At 47.7% G+C, this 15,106-nt stretch overlaps 1 protein-coding gene across 1 annotated transcript in view; it reads right to left on the bottom strand.

Moving 5' to 3' along the window:
- LRIG1 (leucine rich repeats and immunoglobulin like domains 1) overlaps positions 1-15,106 on the bottom strand; it is an 85,443-nt gene that overhangs the window by 30,332 nt on the left and 40,005 nt on the right. Inside the window, 1 exon segment of the mRNA XM_027467906.3 lies at positions 828-965. Coding sequence (XP_027323707.3) covers positions 828-965 — 138 coding nt within the window.

The raw sequence follows: 15,106 nt of genomic DNA, 5'->3' as shown, positions 1-15,106 counted from the left end.
TTCTAGTGCGGGATGACTCCAGCCATTCCCCATTTCTTAAGATTTTTCCCTTAGCATCTATCCCAGGGCTCTTTCTTACTCGCACTCTGGTCTTAGCACAGAGGCTGTTCTTACACATTAACAAACAAACATCAGGTACAACACACACTCTTATGTCCTCTTACAACCAGAGGCAGTAACTTTTGTGCAGACTTTAATGCATGCAAGTCATCCGTCTGCACCTTTTCAAATTTACCTAAAACACAGCTCACTCCCACTTTATGTTTCTCTGAATAGGCAAAAAGCTCTGTGGGGAGGGCATTACTCTGCTTACCCCCCCCTTTTTCTTCAAATTACCAGTGAGAGATTTCTGTTCTTAGCCACTGAGATTTCACTCAATAACCGCTTCAACTGTAATGATGAAATAATCATTCACCCTCCCCCCTTCCAGATGCAAAGGGGCTGATCTAGGAAGCAGCACCTACAGATCCCACACTGGGGAAGAAGATACTGTTCTGCTGGAGACAGCTCTGGCTTCTAGGCTTCCAGTGAAAACACCAACACCTGGAGGATGAATTCCATCTTTTCACTGCTACAACATTCCCGTGCAACACAAACAATAATCTGCATTCTTTATGGGTACGCCAGAAACCCAAATGAAAAAGCTCAATAAATAACCTGACAGTGAGGACAATGTGCTGCCATCTGATTCTCCTCTGCACTTAAAATCCTGATGAATAACCCCATACTTTTTGTGTCGTTCCCTTTCCTTCTTTTAAAGAAGGTTTGAGGCCCTTTTCTCTGCTGTGGTAACTCAACAAAAGCAGTTCCCAACAAGAAAAACTCACAGCTCCTTTATGTGAAGTCCCTGTGGAAAGCAGCCGTTTCGGATTTCCGTGATGTCATTGAAACTCAGGTCCAACGTTTCCAGGGTAACGTAGGGCTTCAGTTGACTTGCTTCAATGCTACGGATCCTGTTGTGATGCCTGAAATGGTCAGGAGGAGAAATGGAGTCAGTTTAGTTCTCTTGGAAAAACAAAGAGACTAGCAAGGCTGCAGCAGGCGCTCGGGCTGGCCGCTGAGTTCACACGTGGTGATTTACAGCACGTCTTTAGCAGCAATCCTAGGAGAAAACCATGCCAGGGACACCTTCCCTAACCCCCATGTCGTTCCTGTGACTACAGAGATTGGGTCTCAGACATTTGCAGGCTTCTGGACAATTTTTCTCTTATGGTACACGGCTTTCCCTTCTCCACAAGTCCTGACTCAAGTCATCAGTTCTCCTTCCAGTCGTTTGGGCTTGCTCTCCTACAAGCCTGCACTTCCAAATCAGACTCATTACATGCAACTTCTGCAGGGCTGGATTTTAATCCTGCAGGCAAGCAGCACTGAGCAACAGTTTAAGCAAACTGCCCATGTTTTTACAAGGAGGATGGGATTTTCAGAGCTTTCTGCAAGAAACAGGTAAGCACATACAGTCTCAGGAAAGGTTACAAAACTTCCCTAATTCCTAGGGATTCTTCTGAAAACACTCAGCTTTGGACTATTTACCATGATTTGTAACACACAGAAATACTGTAAGACGGGTTGTTCCTGCAAACATTGCCTCATCTTCTGCCACCTCTGTCCCACTGTGTGATTAGGATGACTCCGCAGTACCGCAAGCTCTGCCCAAGCACTGCCTGCAGGATCAGACCCTGTAACAATCCTCTGCCTTATCAGCACCAGCCTGAAGGACTCAATCTGATGTTTTTCTTTAGAGGAGGCAGTGCAAGCTCTCCTCAAGATCTCCACAGCTGTCAAACAGTTAATTACCTTTTAGACCTCATCTGTACTCAACAAGGTCTCACTAAAAAATCCCCGAGTCCTTTCCTCTGACTCCTTTCTGGCCTGAATCAGCGGAGAGAACAGTAACCAATTAAAAAAAAATTCATTGTGCATTAGTCACCAGAAGTAGAGCACATGCCTGATGTGAATTTAGACCAGTCATTGATATTCCTGGCAAGGCTGCGAGTGAGGCACTCCAAATAGAGACGCTCAGCAGACACTTGAGAACTTGCTGAATAATAAGAGATAGCAGAGAGGGTTCAGACAAGTACCGGGGCTTAATCCGGCTGCCTACCCGCTGCGTAACCAGAAGAAGAGACAGCCGCCACTGAAAGCGCTCTCGAATGCAAATTGGGACGCCCTGGCTCTCCTGACAGAGCATCAGCTCTCTGAAACAAAAACCTGCTCCCTGAGCCCACCGCAGCCTTCAAGGCACTGGAGCTGCCGGGTGTCTGGGAGCCGGTCTCCTCCTGCCTCACCCAGGTGTTCAGAAAAGCCCCCCAAAAATTCCTATAGCACGTAGCAAGGGTCCTGCTCCCCACACTGATCTCTCCTAACCCACTACTAAAACCAGACTGTTTCGCTGCCACGTGTGCTGGTAACAGAAAGAGGCCATGAACTGCATCCCCCTGACAATTTGCTCTCTGGAGACTCACCCTGCGAGCAGCGCCCGATGCTCGCTCACACCGGGGAAATAGTCCCAGAAACGCTGCTAGGACTTTAAATGCTACTTAGGTAATTCAGTGCAGGCTCACAAGTCGTTAAGGACAGATTTTACACCACTACAGAAATGCTCTGCTAATATGGTGCAAAAAGGCCTCAGGAAAATCAAAGGGAAGTCATAGTTTAAGTCCCCAAAGCGCTTACTCCGTGGGTTACGGGCATGCAGGCTTTGCAGGCACAAACAGTACAAAAAGCAGTGATATGACCAGTATTCATTCACGGCTAGAAATGAAGGCTGAATTTTCACACCCACACCATGCAGAGGAACAGAGCTCCGGTGGGTTTGTTAACAGGGTGACTGAAACAGGAAAACTCGCTGTGCCCAGGTTTTTGTGTCCTCCATTAACTGAGCACACGGGTGAGAAGGATTTCATTTCCGTAAGGACTGGTTTTTCTTTTGCAAGGCCTCCATAGGTAAAACTCGCCAGTTCAAAAATTTCCATCTTTTTTTTTCCCTTCTCAAAATAACAGAGGCTGTTAAATGAGCGTGTGCGACCTGAGTCAGGGAAGTACCTCGCCGCAGACATCAGCGAAAGCAAAGCCCAACACGCTTTGGGAGCTCTGCTGAAGAAGGGGCTGCGAGTTCAACTCTGATCTCATCTGGGCTGCGATGGCTGAGCTGAACCTGGCTGTAAATGCACAGGAAATGAAGGCTTGTACAAATGAACACGAAGAATCCATAAACTACCTGACAAATCCTGCGCGGGGCAGCTGAGGCTGTAAGAGCACGGAGTGAGTTTGGACACGAGCTGTTCCTCAGAAGCCAATGTTATTTTTTTGGAGTATTAATATTTCTGTGCTTTAGTTGCTCAACATATATCCAGCCTGCCTGCCTGCCAGATCTCCCAGCCCTTCCCGGAGGACTGAGTTAAAGAAGGGAAGGAAAGGGCAGGAAAGAGCTATATTGTCTGAGCCACGCTCGCAGTTTCCAGGTGACTCCTGTCCATTTGCCTCTCGCTTTGCTTGCACTGCAGCTGGCAGATGAGATGGATGCGTTATTTCACACAGGAAAACAACAGGCTGCTTTCTCTCCCTCTCCCTGTCTCCTTCAAACATGGGCTGACTCCAAATGTAGCTCTCAGCTCCAAACACCATCCCGGGCCAGTCCCAGCTGGGGAATGTCAGACAGTTTGCTGCAAAGTACTGCACCCTCTCAAAGCACTGCACTTCAAACAAAAGCAGCCCTGCTGACTTTTCCTATACACAGCATGTGATATGAGCGCAACGTAGTCCAAACCTTCTGCTAGCTTGATTACATTTCATTTTTCATTCTTACAGTAAGAGCTGAAATGTGATTTAACCCTTCCTGTTAGTACTTGGATCCTTTCAGCTTGTTTCCCTTTGTTCCCAACTCTTATCACAAAGGTGTTTTACAGACGGAAGACGAGTGATGAAGTTATAACTTTACCTCTCTCCTTTGACTGCACAAGGCCGGGATTTTTACTGGCTCGCTCCTTGGTTTACAATTCCTCGGCTTCAAAGGTGACAGATCAGATTTTAGTACCAATTGCTGGACCGGGCTTTAAAGCACAAATTACTGGTCCTTCCACAACCAATTTGCCTCCAGGTGTCTTTTCCTCTCCCCTCTCCTTAGGTATCACAGCCTGGAAACAGATTTCCCCGCCTCGCCTGGGCCAGCGTTACCTCAAGAGTATAAGATGACAAGGCCTCAACGCGAGATTGAGCAATTAGAGCCAGGAGTACGAGCCAAGTCTCTTTACTTTCTATTCCCAGCTCTGGCACTGACTCATCCGCCTTGGGCAAGTTTCTTAACCCCTCTCTACCTCTGGGTTATCCATCTGCGTGGGAATGCACTGCCGGCCTCAGCTGCTGCACGACTGCCTCGCCGAGGACCAAGGGCTTGGAGTGAAAGCTGCTCTGGTGAAAAAGAAATCCCAGGGACCGAGGAGCCCGAGTCCACGAGGATTTGCTCATGAACAAGGGAGGATGTAGTTAAAAGGGTTGCATTTCCCAGCTTGGTACCCTCATTCCAGGGGACACCCATTTGCTAAAGCAGATGGGCTGTAACAACCCAGTGCTGTACACCAAGGTGACTCGAAGCCAGCGCTGGGTGGGTTTAACACCACGAGCTGCACGCACGTGGCAGCTCCTTGGGTCAGCAGAACCGAGCCTTCAGCCACCACCTCTTGACCCTCATCCACACCACGAGGTGCCGCAGCCCCTCAGCCCCTGTGCTTTGCCCTGCTCCCCAGCAGACCCCTGGGGGTTACTGGGGATTTGGGTTAGCCTCAGCCAGCCTTTTGCTGAACCGAGCTGATGCAGACAACGTCGGGAAGCAAACGCATGCTCTGCCCTTCTCCAGGCTGCTCAGAGACAGGAAAAACAAGCAAAATGTTCCAGCGAAGCAAAGCGTGTTTGGGTTTGCTCTAAGTCAGGAGGGAGCCGAAGGGGGTGGCAGGAAAACAACAGGTGGCGCAAAGTCAAAAGCTTGCAGCATTTCCAGGAATCTCAGCTTGTATTTTAGAGGTAAAGTTACACTTTAATCCCGGTGGGTTTCCTAGTTTGAAGCGTCTTTGTGAATATTTGTTTGATAAACAGGCTGTGAAACATTTTCCAGTAGACCTAATAGAAGAAGAATTCACCTTCCTCTTCGCAGCAAGCCTGTCCTTTGGAGTACACTAATCAGTTTAATTTAGACCATGGCTTCAAACCTCTTCTGTGAAATCGATGCAGAGAGCAGTGCAAACACGCTCCTTTGTTGTTAGAGCCACATTTACTTCCCCTCAGCAGCTGCCCATTAGAAAGCTGACAGTGGAAAATCAAAGCAAGCAGCCCCTCAGATGGGAATGCACGAGGGGCTTTGCTCGGACTGATTTAAATACAATCGGCACAAAACCCTCCTGGTTTAGACAAAGCTTGAATTAAGTCTGCCTTGGCTGCTGGGAGCCTGCAGCACAACTGCGTGGTGTGAAGTGAGGCTAGAGGCAGGGCGCAGTCACATGCCTGGCCTTCATGTCGTGTCAGCTTACAGGGCTGGCTGGGCTCGCCGAGAAAAAAAGAAAGCCTTAATACAGCAAACCTATTAAACCCACACCTGTTATAGGCATCAAAAATAAAATCAAGCTTCAAAAGAGGCTCCACACCTCGGTAAGGCTCTATTAATAACGTGAGCACATTCTCAAAAGGAGCATATAAGCGAGATCACAAGGCTACAGCCAGAGATGGAGAAGTCCGGAGTTCAGTTAATATTTCCACATTGGGAAAGCAGTGAAAAAAAAAACAGTGCTGGAGCCAGAAAGAGTTATGGGGTTTGCTACCGAAGGACATGCGAGGCTCGGTGTCACAGACAGGCCACGCAGAGAGGGCACGGCCAGAAGCGAGATCAAAGACACGGTAACACAAACCGGCTCACACACACCATGACTAAGTGATGCCTGGAATTACCTGCCCTCCTCCTCCTCCACCTTCTCAATTCAGGGAAGACAGAGATTTAATATCAATCTTCCTAGAAACGCTAAAGAAGATTTAAGATACGGGTTCCTAAACTCCCACCTTACATCTGCCATCTGATTTCACCCCGCTGTTCACTACACAGAAACAGCTTCCTGGTGGAAGCTGCCTGAGCAATTGCCCTGAAAGGATGAAGAGCAGCCCGTAATCTGGAAAACATGGTAGTGCTTACAGTGGCAGAGAGAGAGACATTTCTGTTCTTGTCACATCATTATGCTCTGTAACTTAAAATCAGCCCCAAGTGATTCCTCTTATGGAAATACGGATAGAGAACATTGTTGTGACTTTATTTGTATAGTTTATCAGCATAAAACTTGCATGATCTTAACATTTTACTCCTGAAAATGCTGTGTCAGAGACTTTTAATCAAAAAAAAATTCCTCTGTTGTATCAGGACTTGTAAAAGTTCTACTTCGCAAGGGAAAGGCAACAGAGAACGGGGCAAATGTGCAGGTGACAAGCTGGAAACCCGCAGCATGCTGTCCCCTACTTCAGTGCATGAGACCTTCCCCTGAAAGCCTGAGCTGCCCAAAGCTCAGCCCTAAGCCCTCGGGCTTCCCAGCTGCCCTGAGAAAGCTGCTGCCACTTTGCACTGCCACCTCAGCCTCTCCAGCATCGCGCATGATGCTCAAGGTCTGGTACCCCGACAAGAAGGCACATTTTTAGCTGACCCAACGTGTGCTGAGCTTGCTTAAGCGAACAGCCCCGCTTTTTTTTCTCTCCAAAGTAACGCCACATGCGTTATTCTCTGGGCAGGAAGCAAGGACGCATGGAAGCAGCCCCCACTTCTCTCAGATGCTCTGAATCACTCCTTCCCCGAGGAGTCCTGGCGGAGCCCCAGGGCCGCCGCAGCTCCAGCTCTGTTTGTTCAGGTGCCGGCCGCATGCGCAGCGAGAGCAGAGCAGCCGCAGGCCAAGCAGCCACCACATTTTGGGGTCAGACACAAAAAGAGAGGGGGAAAAGAAAACTGCACGGGGTTTACAGGCATCCCAACCTTCCCTTAAAGGCTTACATGGTCTGTCTGAGACTGCGTCAGGATCTTCCCTCTTGCTACTTCTCCTGCAGAACAAGGCCTTTCTAAGGCGCAGCAAACACAATCTGTGACCGTTTCAGGCTGTTTTCACTTAAAACCATCGTATGTAATTGTACAGAACAGGCTGACAGAGCTATTCCAGCCGTACCGAACAATGGCAGGAAGTCTGAAGGCATTTCTCCATCTGCTGATGTACTTACAGGGTGTTCCTTCACCTGGTTACATTCCTGGCCTGTGTTGGTGCTTTAGGATGGAGAAGCACAAAGGCTGGGACAGACGTGGGGCTCAAAACCATACGTACCCTCTCTGGATATTTCTGCATTGAGAACATTTATTTAAACTTTCTGTTTGTCAGATAACCTTATGCTGTGCATTAGATCCACTGAGGTGACTGATATAATTTTATAAAAGCTTTCTCCCTCTCTCACTAGACTTCTTTTACTCTCACGAGACTTCTTTGACTTGCCACAATATGATTTTGGGTATTTTTTTGTCCTAAACCTTCAGCATTTAATCTATTAGCAGAGTAAAATGTGTGGGGCAGGCAGGATTAGAGGTTAGTCATCTTTAAAAACAGAGGCTGCCTTATCGACTCAGCACATTACACAACCTGCTGTGACATCAAAGCAAATGAAGATTCCTGAAGACCAGCCCGTCCCTGTTACGGGCACAGCCGTCCCCCCACCAGCAACAGGGTGGTTCCACATGCACCAGTCTTTCTGCACGATGCTTCACGAAGATAGCACTCCGCACGGGCTTTTTAAATGATGTGTTCACAAAGGGAACAGACCCACAAAAACGCTGCGTAAAGCATCTCTCATTATTTGCCACGACCTCGCCGTGAGGAGCTTGCCTTATCTTTTCTGAACTCAACACCACAGAGCACAACCTTGCCTCCCCGCGTGCAGCTCCACCTCAAAACCTCTTGGCCAGAGCCCTGGCACGAGGAGGGCAAGCACCTCTGAGCCACTGGGCATAATCGATGGTGGTTTTGAAACAACCAGCTTGTGAGCAAGCACAGCTGGGCCAGCGTTTAACCCCCTTCTTCTCCAGCTCTCAGACCCATCCACTGCTCTCGGCAACCTCCATCTCCTCATAGTCCCCAGCCTCTGTCTGGAACAAGCACTAAGGAAGGATGAAAAGGAGAGCAGAGGCTCTGCTGAGTGCTGAACCCTGCTGAGAAGGAACCGAAATGTCCTACAGGAATAGGAGGAAGAGTCCTATGAGGTAAATGGCAGATTTCATACAAGGAAACCACATGGCTCTGCACCACCTATGTGAATGAGGCTGTGGGGCACTGCACAGGCTGTCTGAAGGGGCTCAATCAGTATTTGAAAGGGGTCGTTCAGCTGCTGGCAGATGACAGGTCGGTGTTTTCATGCTATACACCTTACATATCTTATCACTGGCCTCAAAGTGGAGTCCTACCTGTGACAAGGAGGAAGAGACAGCGAGAATCAGAATGAGCCAGATGTGAATTGAACTCAGAGCAGGGGCTAGGACAGCCACCCTGCCCCATCCCCGGCACAGACAGCATCTCCTTTTTGTTGTCACTGCAAGCAAGTTTTTGCAAGCCTCCATCTAATCAACACGGGTAGCGTTTTCATTTGAAAGCCAATAGGGCCCAGGATCACACGGCGTGTAGGCACTTTTATCCTTAAATCCTGATGCTGATTTTAGTTCCTCTTTGTGTAATAAATGATCAAAGCAAGGAAGATCCACCACAGCCTAGCGAGTGCATATGTTTTGTGGGTGGCTTTGTTTTGCTTTTGTCTCTCCACAGGAGCGAGGAGGGGAAAATACACAAGTGGAAAAGCAATTTAAGTGCAAACCAAATGTAATGACTCTGCCCGTGATGCTGGGACATAAATCCAAACTGTAATTGCATGCAGACGGCTCGATAGCATGCACTGTTGGTGCCTGAATGCCACCAGGACGTGACACAGGCTCTTCCCATTTCTGACAGGAGCACAACAAACAGGTGAATTTAACCACACAAGATTTTTGTGACCCTGACGCTGAGGCAGGTAAATCAAGGACAGTATTTTTGATCTGTCTGCTCCACAAGACCACAAACCTCTCGGAGTCTAACGGCGCTTGCAGCAAACCCTTACAGAAGGCAGCGGTTGGAGGAACACGCGCTTTTAACTGGCCAAGCAAACTCCTGTTAACACTTTATAGATGTAGATAGGCTGGCTGGTTAGGCTGCTCCAACATGACACACACTTGTGCTCTGTTGAAAGGGCTTATCTGTCTTGTCAGCAAGGTCGCCAGAGCAGGGATAGCCTCTGGGCAGGCTTCGCTGGGAGCTCCACTCACTGAGACTGTTCAGCCTGCAAGAAGGAATAGCTCCTGTGTGGAAAAGCAACAGCCAAGCTAGGAAAGAAAACAGCTCTTCTTAAAAAGTTGAGACACCTTGTTGTTAATACAGCATGTCAAGTGGGAAGGATGGCTTCGGGAAACTGCTGAACAAGATCTCGGAAGATCCAGGGAAGAAAAATTGAGCTCTGAAGCAGAACTGGTACTGTGCTAACCCAGGCTGGTGTAAAATAATAGCTGTCCAAGCTTCCCTAGAGCAGATCTTGGAAAACCAATGGTCAAAATCAAAAGCATTCACCACCACTTAGCCAGTAAGTTCTTCAAGTCACTTTAATAGGACCAGTGACTTCTTCAGTTCCTCTTACGTTGAACAGAAAGAAGTCTGTCCCAGGAACATAATCAGCGGAGGCAAAAAGCTTCAGTAAGGAAAGGAGCTCTTTCTCCAGGGCACTGAAAAACTACAGAAAGTCCAGCCCCTTTCCCTGGTTGTTTATACTAATCACGCCCCACTTCACCCTCAAGCAGCAATTGCTTCCATGCAGTGTGACCTGAAGTAAGCACTGGATTGGGGAGGGTATTTTAAGCCTAAAAACAATGAGCCATTCAGATTCTTTCTTTTGCCATTTACTCTTCTTCCCTTCTCCCCAACTTTTTCTCTTCAGATCCTTGACCACTAAAACACTTCTTTTCCCTTGCGTGCTCCTGCTCTCCTCTTTCACTTTCCAGCTGCCTTTGCCATTTTCCCCGATGTGCAATTGAACATTAAATGGTTTGACAGGCAGAACATGTACTCACCCAACCACTTACTCCCAATCAATATTCACGTGGAATTCCTGTTAACAAGCAAGAGTTATGCACACACTTGGAAGGGAGGAGGGCCTCTTAAGTGATTGTTTCATCCAAAGGCATGACTGATCATTTTCCTGTCTACCTTAATAAGCAGCATTCAGATTTTCCACCCCGCCTACCACCAGCAAGGCGGTTTGTATAACAGTAAGATCAGAACTCTTAACGTGATCCCTATTGTTCATCTCTGCAGTTACCTGGGGAATTTAACATGGGTTTAAAATATCAGAAAATCCAGTGTATAGCCAGCTTTTATTCGGTTAAAAATGCGCCTTCTAGAGATTCTTTGCTAATCTTTTCCAACCCCGACATGGCAGGATCCCACTTTAGTGAGCGCTGTTTACACTGGTGGTTCTTTACTCTGAATTACGCACCGCTCCTCGCGCTGCCAGTGGAAGCAATGATGGAAGTGCCAAGCACCGCGCAGAGCAGAAGGTAAATGGCAAAACTGATGTTTTAGTCCCCGGGCTTTGAACCACGTTCACTTTTTAACACCTCTGCTGAAACAGTTTTCGTCTTGTTATACGCAGAGGACCTAAAAGACACTGCCTGTTCTCAAGCCTTCCAGGACGCTTGAAGGTAAACAAAATGGATTTTGAAAGCACTTACGGCACCATACTTTAAAAAGCCCGTTCTACCCCTGTTCCTGCTCCTACTGCTCCCTGTGCATCTGCTTGTGGCAAAGGCAAGCGAGGCAGACCGTGCCCTGAGGAAGCAGCACTGAGCTAAGGACCAGCACAAACCACCTGACACTTACGGACTGATAACGGGGACTAACTGGGCAAAGTAGAAAGTCTGGAAACAGTGACACGCTGGTATCTCTTCATTTTCTGCAATTTTGTCACGAAACTGTGTCAAAGTTTCAAGCTTTTGGAGAGAAGAGAAATGAATAGAGGATTATACATTCATAAATACTTTAATTTGCTTTTATTGCAGTTGCAACTTTGCTTTTACTCGCCCCTGAGCAAACTACATTGCAGTTACTAGCATTTTTAGGCAGGAAAGTCCAATATGCTAAAAAAAACTTTTAACTCAGCAAGTTATTTACGTTTGAAATCTGCTCAGCCTGAGAAGCCTAACAAAGGAGCTGCCTCTGCAGACATGTGCTTTATTTGCCATGTGCCATGAGACTGTCAATCTACCACGGATATTAATAGTAGTAACTTTGGGCTATTCTAAGGTTCAAACATGAGGCTGTTTTTCATAATGACCTTAACAAAAGATCATGGTCACAAATGACCCCAACAACTAATCTAGGCTTGAGCTGCAGAGTTGGGAGCCATCCTGTGTGCTGTGCATGATGCACCTGCCCTGGGACAATGCACCAGAGGATGCTTTATGTTCACCAGTTACATCTGCCCTGGGGCAATGCCCCATCTTTTGGCTATTTTTTAGGATATAATGAATATATGGAACACGCACTTAAGATCCTGTTCCCATATTCCAACTCCTAACACCTTGTGCTCCGTCCCAAAGGACCATTTGGGTCATCCATCCCCTTCCTCCAGAACAAATCCTCACCCAGCACAGCCAGCTAAGCAGCACACAGACAATTCTCTATCTGCAGAAGCTGCCACGGCTGCACATGAGAGTTAAGCTCACTAGTGAAGACAAAATAAAGTAGCCTCAAGGGGTAACTGCTATTCCAAGAGCTGCCACCAACTTTCACTATCTTTTTCCTCTGGCTGATGTTCCCATTGCTCTGTATCTGCGCAGATTGCATTCTGATGATCTTTTATCGGGTCTGAGGACCGCGTGTTTCATTTCTGCTGCTTTTCTAGCAGAAGTGATTACTCATTTCCCTGGAATAGCCTCAGATCCTTCGCTGTTTCCATGCGCTCACATTATATGTGAAAGCTTGCAGAGGAGATGCAAATGATTAGAACAGTTCCAACAGCCCAAACAAGAAGTCAAAACAGTGTCTCTCCTGGTGCATGGGAGCATGTGATTAATGAGAATTTCCTCCACTGGGAAAGGCTCTTGCAGTCTTTGGCCTCAAAATCCAGCGGACTTTACACACCAGAGCCTTGCCATGAACTCTGAGCAAAGCAAACACGAGAGGTAAGTTTACGAGTATCTTATGCCTGTGTGCTGCTTGCACCCTGAACATCCTGCCTGTTGCATTCTTTCTGTTCACCTCTCCACATCGATATATTCACATTTGAAAACAGCAGCTGGGCAGCACAGCCTGTAGCACAGCCCAAAACCTCGGGATGAAGTCTCCCTCCAGCCTCTGAGAGCTGCCTGAATAAACACTGGAGAACTGGTCCCTGCAGACATTACACCGACTGAAAACTGAAGCAAGCAGAGGCTGGGGGGCTCCAGGAGAGCGAGCTATGTCTGCTCCCACTGCTGGATCTCGATCTGCATACACCACCTTGCCTTACTTACCAGGGAAAGCTTTCTGTGTGCGAGACACTGTGCATCAGGGCAGGCAGCACGGTTTTCTGGGCTGCCTGAGCCCTGTCCTGCACACAGGCAGAGCCTGCTGACATCAACTGGACCCCGCACATGGCTGCATCTGACTCATCTGCATTTTGTGCTTATGAGCACAAAACCACTTGCTGCGACCCAGATGGAATTAACAGAGTATTCTCCTTATTTCGAATTCTTAGATCATCCTTTTCTTACTCCAGCAAAGACGACTTGCAGACTAAGTCTCCTGGGGGTCACGGCAGTTGTTGTGTTTGTACAGCAATTAGCACAGCAGGATCCCAGGCCACAACCGGGCTCAGGCTGCATCTATATGGCTGCGTTTGCTCTGGCCTCAATTCCTCACTTCAGCCCAAACCTTCCAGTTTTCAACACCACCTACACTGACGCTTATATGCGAGTGACCTCACATCTCATGTATGGACCAGCTCAGACCTGAGCTGTACGCTATGAACAGAATTGATGCTGCAGTTTCAAGCCCTTTTCTGTAAGGGCTACCCTGAGCAGTCAGGAACCGAAGCAGCAGTCAGGAACCGAAGCAGCAGTTCTCCTGGTACTCAGCCAAGTCTTTGCTATCTAACTTGAAAACCAAAATCACACTTGGCTCTGATGGGGGGAGTGCAGTGACCAAGCACCGTTTCAGCTAACGGAGCAGGACACTCTTGTCTTGGATGAAAGCAAAGCTGCAGCTCAAGGAGTCTAATGGACCACAGGGGTCTTCAGAAAGGCTCTGCAAACCCCAGACAACACCAGAGAAGCAGCATAACAGCATGAACCTAACAGTTGCTTCCCCAGGCACTCTCTAAGAAAACAAAAGTCAACAGCTCCAGGAGGAAGATCAACTAAGTCTATGTCCCAATTCTGCCACGTTAGGGATCCCCGCGGCTCGTCAACTCATCCGGTACGAAGTGCGAACGATGTGCAATGAAAATTAAAGCTAAAGTCAAGCAAAAAAAAGGCTCATGTTAGAAGTTTAACTAATTCAACCAAGAACTACAGTGAAATCCCAACACTTCAGACAAAAAGCTCTTACAAACTGTGCGGTACAAGCAGAAACACTGCTCCTGATCCAGGAGTTACTGCTCTTTGGCCGGTATCACCCCAGGCATCCAGAAGGAACACAACGCCTCGCCCCCCTTCCCCAACACCCTCCCAGTCCCTTCCAACACACCTCGCATGTTCCCTGCCGCTCCCAGATCCCAACTCTCCACCTATTTAGTTCTCAGTTTTATGTGATCTATTTCGCCTGTGGCACAGTAGATCATTTACCCTTCTCCTATTAGCCCTCTCTGTTTAATTACAGTTTAATGTGAATTGATCTTTACATTAATGAGCCTGTAAGGAAGATTGATTTTCTTCAAGAGACTTTTATGCTCAGTTTGGCAGCAGAGTGGTCCTATTGATTTCGCTTTCCCCAGTAAATAGGCACAGAGTGTTGCTGCATCCTCTGTGAATCAGCTAATCCTATTTCACACTCTTTTGCTCAAAAAAAAAAATCCTTGCTCCGACTTCCTTGTTATCTGTGTTTATTCACAGCGAGATCATGGGGCCAGAGCACCTCAGACAGCTTTGGCCGTTGCTTACACACAGCGACTGCCGTGGGTCACCATCCCTTTTGTTCCTAAATGGTTGGGGGCTTAAAAGACTTGCAGTGAAAGAAACGAAAGTTATTTTTAAGTGTTTAATCTGTTAACTTCCTTAATTCCTCGCCAGCCAATTCCTCGCTGTTTACCACGCTTGCTCAGAGCTCTGGTTAGCAGGCTCTGCTCCGAGCTCTCCAGCCGCACAGCAGCCCGTGCCTGTGGCCGTGAATCAGGATGAATCAGGCTGGCCACCTCAAAGCCAGGGCAGAGGATGAGGATCTGCCCCCATCGGCCCCTGAAGCCGCCCCAAAAGTCCTTCAGCCCTGATCGCAGCTCAGCTCCTCCTCTCGTCCTCCACACGAGCAAGGTTAGAGGCTCTCCACTCAAGCTGGCCGGGAAGTTGAAGTCAATAATTAGATTCAGATCTGCTTTAAAGAAATGATTTCATCCATCCTCTTCTACCCCCCCCCCAGATCAGGTCACAGCTTGAGAAAAGTCCTCTCAAGAGCCTACAGAGTTAACACACTTGAGCTGCAGCAGAACATTTGGAAGGGAAATCCTCAGCCAAGTGCATGTCAGTGAAAACATCCTGCCATCAACTCCCAAACGTCCAAGTCTAGGAACTGTAGCTAAATTACAAATGCTGTGGGAATTTCAGGCAAGATTCTCCTCTCAGCTACTCCGATGTAATTTCGGAATGAATCCAGATTCACAGTCTCTCCCCCTCCCAGCTGAATTTCCTGGCTTTTGTTTGCACTAACAGATGTTTGCATTTAATGTCTGTCTTTATTTGGTAACCAGTACATAGATTATTTTTCCCTCCTGTTCTATTAAAAGCCTTATCAAGTCCCTTATGTTTGCTCTCGTTGAGATGAACGACTTTGGCAGTATT

Source organism: Anas platyrhynchos, chromosome 13, assembly GCF_047663525.1.
Source record: "Anas platyrhynchos isolate ZD024472 breed Pekin duck chromosome 13, IASCAAS_PekinDuck_T2T, whole genome shotgun sequence".
Lineage (NCBI taxonomy): Eukaryota > Metazoa > Chordata > Aves > Anseriformes > Anatidae > Anas > Anas platyrhynchos.
Note: the sequence above shows the minus strand (reverse complement) of the source record. Positions and strands in the feature narration are given on the sequence as shown.